This window comes from Colobus angolensis, unplaced genomic scaffold (genome assembly GCF_000951035.1).
Source record: "Colobus angolensis palliatus isolate OR3802 unplaced genomic scaffold, Cang.pa_1.0 Scaffold140, whole genome shotgun sequence".
NCBI classification, from domain to species: domain Eukaryota; kingdom Metazoa; phylum Chordata; class Mammalia; order Primates; family Cercopithecidae; genus Colobus; species Colobus angolensis.
This window is the reverse complement of record NW_012114489.1, coordinates 2,080,059-2,089,047: the sequence shown is the minus strand read 5'-3', so window position 1 is coordinate 2,089,047 and position 8,989 is coordinate 2,080,059. Positions and strand designations below refer to the sequence as shown.

Below are 8,989 nucleotides of genomic sequence, written 5' to 3'. Positions count from 1 at the left end.
AAAAAAAAAAAAAAAAAAAAAAAGGCAACCATTATCTACCACAAAAATTGTGTTAACAAAAACGTAAGTGTAGGTAAATATCTTACATGATAAGTCATCAAAGTTCTTTTTTTATATTGCTAAAAAGGAGTTACTCTATATTTGACCAAAATGTATCCTTTGTATTTAAAAATCATTTTTACAAACGCATGAAACCATCTTATAACCTAAAACAAGAGCTTAACCCCATGATTGTTCCCCCGCCCCACTCTATTATTAAAATACCCAATTAAAAATCTATAATATGTCCCTTTTGGTAATCCATCCCCCATGAAAAGTCCACAAATAGCCACAAATTAAAAGAGATGAGAAAAAATCCTTACCAATAAGACCGCCTGGAGCAGCATATTGCAGATCATTATGCTCTGCAAAAAGTGATACAATTTTGGAAAAGATTGGTTTACACATGAGTTTTCCTTCACTATCTTTGGAAACAATACCAGGTCTTACTTCTATCTCCTGGCCCACCTGTAAACATATAATTAATAATTAGAATTACTGTGTTACACAAAATGATCATTTACCTATCAAAAGTTCCAACAGGGACTGGGTGCGGTGGCTCATGTGTGTTATGCCAGCATTTTGGGAGGCCAAGGCAGGTGGATCACCTGAGGTCAGGAGTTTGAGACCAGCCCAGCCAACACAGTGAAACCCCGTCTCTACTAAAAACACAAAAATTAGCCAGGTGTAGTGGCACACGCCTGTAATCCCTGCTACTCAGGAGGCTGCGGCAGAATTGCTAGAACCTGGGAGGCAGAGGTTGCAGTGAACCGAGATCGCACCACTGCACTCTAGCCTAGGCGACAGAGAGAAACTCCGTCTCAAAAATAAAATAAAATAATAATAAAGTTCCAACAGGAGGATCATAAAACTGAAAAGGCAATCATTCCTATATTTCAAAAATAATTATTCTTAAAAAAAAAAAAAAAAAAAGATGTGAACAAGACAGTCAAAACCAGAACCATCCAACTGTTGCTAACTACCCACCACACAAGTCTATTACCACATCAAATGTGCTCCATACTTACAAGTCTATAAATTTTGAAGTCAGACACAAAAGACATAATGGAAAACAAAGAAATATAGCTGGGCATGGTAGCTCATGCCTGTAATCCCAGCACTTTGGGAGGCTGAGGCAGGCAGATCACCTGAGGTCAGGAGTTAAGAGACCAGCATGGCCAATATAGCGAAACTCTGTCTCTATCAAAAAAAATTAGGCTGGGCGCGCTGGCTCACGCCTGTAATCCCAGCACTTTAGGAGGCTGAGGCGGGTGGATCACGAGGTCAGGAGATCGAGACCATCCTGGCTAACACGGTGAAACTCCGTCTCTATTAAAAAAAAAAAAAAAAAGTTAGCCAGGCGCGGTAGCGGGCACCTGTAGTCCTAGCTACTCGGGAGGCTGAGGCAGGAGAATGGTGTGAACCCAGGAGGCGGAGCTTGCAGTGAGCCGAGATCGCGCCACTGCACTCCAGCCTGGGTGACAGAGCGAGAATCCGTCTCAAAAAAAAAAAAATTAGCCGGGCGAGGTTGCGAGTGCCTGTAGTCCCAGCAAGTCGGGAGGCTGTGGCAGGAGAATCATCACCTGCACCCAGGAAGTGGAGGCTGCAGTGAGCTGAGATCATGCCAGTGCACTCAAAAAAAAAAAAAAAAAACTATTATCAGGGCATGTAAATTAGTACAGCTACCATGGAGAACAATATGGAGGTTCCTTGAAAACCTGAAAATATGAAAACAGAGCTACCATATGATCCATCAATTTCACTAGTGGGTATACATTCAACAGAAAGGGAAGTAATATATCAAAGAGGTATCTACACTCCCATGTTTATTACAGCACAGTTCACAATAGCCAAATATGGAATCAACCTAAGTGCCCATGAACAGATGAATGGATAAAGAAAATGCAGCATATAGGCCAGGCGCAGTGGCTCACGCCTGTAATCCCAGCACTTTGGGAGGCCAAGGTGGGTGGATTACCTGAGGTCAGGAGTTCAAGACCAGCCTGGCCAACATGGTGAAACCCCGTCTTTACTACAAATACAAAAATTAGCTGGGCTTGGTGGCAGGTGCCTGTAATCCCAGCTACTACATGGGAGGCTGGGGCAGTGAGAATTGCTTGAACCCGGGAGGTGAAGGTTGCAGTGCACCGAGATCGCTACAGCTTGGGCGACAGAGCAAGACTCCACCTCAAAAAAGAAAAAAAAAAAAAAAGAAAAAAAGAAAAGGCAGCATATATATACAACGGAGTATTATGCAGCCATAAAAAAAAAATAAAGAAAGAAAGAAATTCTGCCATTTGCAGCAACATATCTAGAATTGAAGGCCATTTTAAGTAAAATAAGCCAGGCACAAAAAGACAAACATCACACATTCTCACTCATCTGTATATGTGGGAGCTAAAAAGGTGGATCTCATGAAGGTAGAGTGGATTCAGAGGTCTAGAAGGGTGGGGGGAGGTGAAGTTTGAAGATGGAAAAAAAGAATATTAAAAAATATCAGGCCGGGCACGGTGGCTCAAGCCTGTAATCCCAGCACTTTGGGAGGCCGAGACGGGCAGATCACGAGGTCAGGAGATCGAGACCATCCTGGCTAACACGGTGAAACCCCATCTCTACTAAGAAGACAAAAAACTAGCCGGGTGATGTGGCAGGCGCCTGTAGTCCCAGCTACTCGGGAGACTGAGGCAGGAGAATGGCGTAAACCCGGGAGGCGGAGCTTGCAGTGAGCTGAGATCCAGCCACTGCACTCCAGCCTGGGCGACAGAGCGAGACTCCATCTCAAAAAAAAAAAAAAAAAAAAAAAAAAAAAATCAAATGCCAGAAACCATGGAAAAAATTTTATTTTTCAATTTGAATTGTCCATACTTTTTTCCCTGATTAAGACAAGGGTAAAATAAGCAAACAACAACAACAACAACAACAACAAAACCAAAATCACAACAACCAAAACCCATTTTACCTTTAATACTCCTTTTAGGATACTACCACCAGCTACACCTCCCTTAAGGTCATCAACTTCACAGCCAGGTTTGTTGACATCAAAAGATCTAATAACTAAAATAAAATAAAACAAATTAAAGTCAGTTCTGTTAATTTTAACTTTAGAAGAAATAATATTTTCCATGTTAACGTTTCGAAAATAGTGGCCATTTGAGATTTATACCAAAGGGGTGCCTTTGTAACAAAATCTATTATTATCCCAATGCTTATGCAGTCTTACTTATGATGGGAAAAATGAAAATAACTTAAGTTTGTTAACAAGCGGCATATATGGTATACCAGTATTATAGAGCATCACGCAACTATTAATAATGTTGGAGCTGTATGCAATGATCTGGAATGATGACCCTCATATACTATTAAGAAAAGTTATAAAAATGACATGCATGATATAATCCCACTGCCATAAAGAAAAATAAAATAATCAATGTCTGTATATGGATTTCTTTTTCCCTCTATCACAGAGGCTGGAGTGCAGTGGCACAATCATAGCTCACTATAGCCTCAAATTTGTGGGCTCAAGCGATCTCCCTGCCTCAGCCTACCAAGTAGTTGGGACTACAGGTACACACCACTGCACCCAGCTATAATATTTTATTTTGTAGAAACGGGGTCTTCCTTTGATGCCGAGGATGGTCCCAAACTCCTAGCCTCAAGCAATCCTCCCACCTCAGCCTCCCAAAGTGCTGGGATGACAGGTGAAAACCACCATGCTCAGCCTGTGTATATGTTTATACATGATGATATGAACAATGAGAAAAGTGTGGGAATAATGGACAGCAAATGTTAACTTTGCTGACTTTAGGGCTAAGGGACTAGAACTTGAAGACAGAGAGATTATGGACATTTTCTTTACATACCTCTGTAACTCCTGTAAGAACAATTCAGTTTTATAACTACAAAATACTAGGACTACATGACCTGCACTTTGGAAAGTATTTCCTACTAAACACCAGGAGCCTGGATGAAGGCCCAGAGGAGCTCAAATGTGTTTCGAGAAGGTTTCTACATCCTTGTGTAGGAAACACACGCCTAGGTGATCAAATTGTATCAGTATCAGTTCTTCGTTAATTGAACAACAAAATCATCTGTATGATGTTTTAGTCAGGAAGTTCGAACACCCTGACTAAAACATTATGATTCCATAGAGAATACTGTATTACTCCATCTTGATCATGTACCATATATTGAGCACAGAAAGGTTAACAGTTGTTTTTGGTTTTTTTTGAGACGCAGTTTCACTCTTGTTGCCCAGGCTGGAGTGCAGTGGCACGATCTCAGCTCACTGCAACCTCTGCTTCTCGGGTTCAAGCGATTCTCCTGCCTCAGCCTCCTGAGTAGCTGGGATCACTGGCGCCAGCCACCATGCCCAGTTAATTCTTTGTATGTTAGCAGAGACACGGTTTCACCATACTGGTCAGGCTGGTCTCAAACTCCTGACCTCAGGTAATCCACTTTCCTTGGCCTCCCAAAGTACTGGGATTATAGGCGTGAGCCACTGTGCCCGGCCTAGGTTAACAGCTCTTATTGTGTTCAGGACTCTGTCCCTCATTCAGTAATACAATCTAGTACTACTAATACAATCTCAGAAATGATTTCAAAAAAATTGTATGAATTATCACCTCTGCAGAAAGAGAAAATATTAATAAACATCCTTGAAGAGGAATCACCAATGTGGAAAAGATCAGATTAAGAGTTAAAGGCAAATCCTATCACTTACCAATAAGCCGGGGCTCTGAAGTAAAGTCTCTTGGGGGTACTGGAATTTTCTTTACTATGTACTCACAAACAACTTCAATATTGTATTTCAGCTGAGCCGAAATTGGAATAATGGGAGCTCCCTCTGCTACTGTACCTATATGACAAAATTCAGAAAGATCAAAATTATTGTTTTTTAAAATGTATTCTATGTATCTGTTACATAAAACGATTAAGATTACTATAATAAAATAGATGCCTAAACCCCATACAAATGTCAGCAACAGGTGGAAAGTGGATAATTCTGTTCAGAAAGATGGCAATATTCTGTTTGTTTTCACTCCTGAAAATGAATACTAATCCCTTTAAGGGAAAATTTGTTACTTTATATTAGTCGACATACTTAATATTAGTACAATGATAAACTTGTTTAAATAAAGAAATTACTAACACTCCTGTGAAAGAGCACTCTACTAGTTGAAAGTATTTCTAACAACATGTAATTAATCTCCCAATAAATGTCAAGATAAAATTACAGACTCTGCTAATCAAAGACTGCTGGCACATATAATTTTTTTTTTTTTTTTGAGACAGGGTCTTGCACTGTCGCCCAGGCTAGACTGCAGTGGCATAATCACGGCCTGCTGCAACCTCCACTTCCCAGGTTCAAGCGATCCTCCCACCTCAGCCTCCTACATAGTAGCTGGGACCACAGGTGTGTGCCACCAAGCCCAGATAAATTTTTGGATTGACGGAGTTTTACCATGTGGCCCAGGCTGGTCTTCAACCCCTGGACTCAAGCATTCCACCCGCCTCGGCCTCCTAAAGTCTTAGTATTACAAGTGTGAGCTACCAAGCCCAACCATATATATTTGCTCTGTATTAATTATATGTCAAACAAGCTAGTCAAAGAAATAGACCAAACACAATTAGACTTTAATCAAAATCACTTATTACTTTTCGTGATGACAGAACTGAGTTCATAAGAAATTAACCTAACAAGAAAAACAAGACTAAGAGAGAAAATGTCAAGAATAAGATATATCATGTCTCTTCTGAAATGAAAAACATTATGCTATTAGAGAAGGGACACTCGAGAGATTTATTTACTTATTTATTTATTTATTTATTATTATTATTATTTTTTAGACGGAGTTTCGCTCTTGTTGCCCAGGCTGGAATGCAATGGCGGGATCTCGGCTCACCGCAACCTCCGCCCCCCTGAGTTCAAGCGATTCTCTTGCCTCAGCCTCCCAAGTAGCTGGGATTACAGGCATGCGCCACCACATCCTGCTAATTTTGTATTTTTAGTAGAGACAGGGTTTCTCCACGTTGGTCAGGCTGGTCTTGAATCCCGGACCTCAGATGATCCACCTGCCTCAGCCTCCCAAAGTGCTGGGATTACAGGCATGAGCCACCGTGCCTGGCCAACACTCTAGAGATTAAATAATCACTATCACTTCCAAATCTTAAAGTAGCTGTTCAGTAACAAATACTGTAAGATGAGGTTTTTAAAAATTATTTTATTCATTTTACTATCACAGATTTTTTTTTAATCTGATCGATAAAGTTTCCAAAAAATAACCCCAGTTCTAACTTGCTGCCAGCAAAATAGTTTAGTATATTAAATTCAGAATCATAGATTTCATTAGTTGTATCAGGTTGCTAACAAGCAGTAGGTAGGGCGATAAAGCTTAAGACTCATAAGTTTACCTTGTTTTAGATAATATATTAAAAGTTAATTTAACATCTGGTATCCAGAGTAAATGCCTCTCAAAGTGATTCACAGATTTATTACATATTATGGCTTCTTACCTTGGACAAATGCAAGGATCTGCTCGTATTGTTCTTTAGCCTGACTTTCTTTTACCAAATCAATTTTATTTTGTAGAATCAAAATATGCTTCAGTTTCATGATCTCTATAGCAGCCAGGTGTTCAGACGTCTGAGGCTGAGGACAAGATTCATTACCAGCTAGTTGATGAAGAATAAAAAAGATACCTATAAGAATAGCTGGAAATATCCAGAACAGGCAGGCAAATCCATAAAGAGAGAAAGCAGATTATTGGTTGCTAGGGGCTGGGGGAGGATGCTACATGGGCACGGGGCTTCCTTCTGTGGTGATATAAAAGTTCTGGAACTAGATAGTGGTGAAACTACAAACACTATGTTGTACAAAATTGTCAATGTACTTAATGCCACTAAATTGTACACTTTAAATACATAAAATGGTACATTTTGAGACTCTTTTGCCACCCACTCCCCCCCGCCAAAAGAAGCTGGCATCTAATAAAGGAGACTTCTCAATGTTCTAACCCTAATGAAGGCAACATTCCTAGATATTATTGCCAGGTATCCACCGTTTGGCCCTGCTTCACCCTCTGTTGCCTGCGTTCACTGGAACCTCCCAATTGTCTGGCTCCCAATCCTGGTCCTGAGCAAGAAGCTTAAAATCAATTAAGTTTGGCTTTTCTCAGGGTCTGTACTCAGTTTCTGCTCAGGTATGGGGTATAGCCCTCTAACTCTCTCCAGTCTTAGAAATGTTCTGGCCCAGTCAAGCTCCTGAGAAGTAGACAGTAATTAAAAGGGAAAGGCACCTAATACTGTCCATGAATTTTAACTAATATCAGAGGCTATTCTTCAACCGAGGGAGGGAAGAATGCTAACTGCGAAGATAACCCACAGTGTATTATAAAGAAATGGGCATGTTTTGTTGAGGACTCCAATGATCAACCTCAAGTTGTGATGTTCAAGTGTCCTGACTATACCGACATGGCATGCTTTAAAAAAAAATCTTTTTTTCTTTTTTTTTGAGACTGAGTCTCACTCTGTCTCTGTCACCCAGGCTGGAGTGTAGTGGCGTCACCTCAGCTCACTGCATCCTCTGACTCCCGGGTTCAAGCGATTCTCCTGCCTCAGCCTCCTGAGTAGCTGTGATTACAGGTGTGCCCCACCACGCCCGGCTAATTTTCGTACTTTTAATAGAGGCGGGGTTTCACCATGTTGACCAGACTGGTCTCAAACTCCTGACACCTCAAGTGATCCACCTGCCTCAGCCTCCCAAAGTGCTGGGATTACAGGCATGAGCTACCATGCCCAGTCGCTTTTTTTTTGAGATGTAGTTTTCGCTCTTGTTGCCCAGACTAGAGTGCAATGGCGCGATCCTGGCTCACCGCAACCTCTGCCTCCCGGGTTCAAGAGATTCTCCCAAGTGGCTGGGATTACAGACATGCGCCACCACACCCGGCTAATGTTTTTGTTTTTTTTTTTTTTTTTGAGACGGAGTCTTGCTCTGTCACCCAGGCTGGAGTGCAGTGGCCGGATCTCAGCTCACTGCAAGCTCCGCCTCCCGAGTTTACGCCATTCTCCTGCCTCAGCCTCCGGAGTAGCTGGGACTACAGGCGCCCGCCACCTCGCCCAGCTAGTTTTTTTGTATTTTTTAGTAGAGACGTGGTTTCACCGTGTTAGCCAGGATGGTCTTGATCTCCTGACCTCGTGATCCGCCTGCCTCGGCCTCCCAAAGTGCTGGGATTACAGGCTTGAGCCACCGCGCCCGGCCTTTTTTTTTTCAAGACCAAGTCTCCTTCTGTCACCCAGGCTGGAGTGCAATGGGTCGATCTCGGCTCACTGCAACCTCTGCCTCCTGGGTTCAAGTGACTCTCGTGCCTCCGCCTCCCAAGTAGCTGGGATTATAGGCATGCACCACCACGCCTGGCTAATTTTTTGTATTTTTAGTAGAGACGGGGTTTCACCGTGTTAGCCAGGATGGTCTCGATCTCCTGACCTCGTGATCCGCCTGCCTCGGCCTCCCAAAGTGCTGGGATTACAGGCTTGAGCCACCGCGCCCGGCCTTTTTTTTTTCAAGACCAAGTCTCCTTCTGTCACCCAGGCTGGAGTGCAATGGGTCGATCTCGGCTCACTGCAACCTCTGCCTCCTGGGTTCAAGTGACTCTCGTGCCTCCGCCTCCCAAGTAGCTGGGATTATAGGCATGCACCACCATGCCTGGCTAATTTTTTATACTTCTAATAGAGACAGGGTTTCACCCTATTGGCCAGGCTGGTCTTGAACTCCTGACTTCAAGTGATCCATCTGCCTCAGCCTCCCAAAGTGCTGGGATTACAGGCATGAGCTACCATGCCCAGTCGCTTTTTTTTTGAGATGTAGTTTTCGCTCTTGTTGCCCAGACTAGAGTGCAATGGCGCGATCCTGGCTCACCGCAACCTCTGCCTCCCGGGTTCAAGAGATTCTCCC

At 42.5% G+C, this 8,989-nt stretch overlaps 1 protein-coding gene across 1 annotated transcript in view; it reads right to left on the bottom strand.

Annotated features, from left to right (window-relative positions):
• EIF2S3 (eukaryotic translation initiation factor 2, subunit 3 gamma, 52kDa) overlaps positions 1–8,989 on the bottom strand; it is a 26,561-nt gene that overhangs the window by 10,545 nt on the left and 7,027 nt on the right. Inside the window, exons 6-9 of the mRNA XM_011935120.1 lie at positions 6,553–6,711; positions 4,760–4,894; positions 2,999–3,093; positions 363–507 (exon numbers count right to left, since the gene is read on the bottom strand). Of these exons, the coding sequence (XP_011790510.1) occupies positions 363–507; positions 2,999–3,093; positions 4,760–4,894; positions 6,553–6,711 (534 nt within the window). The remainder of the gene's footprint in view (positions 1–362; positions 508–2,998; positions 3,094–4,759; positions 4,895–6,552; positions 6,712–8,989) is intronic.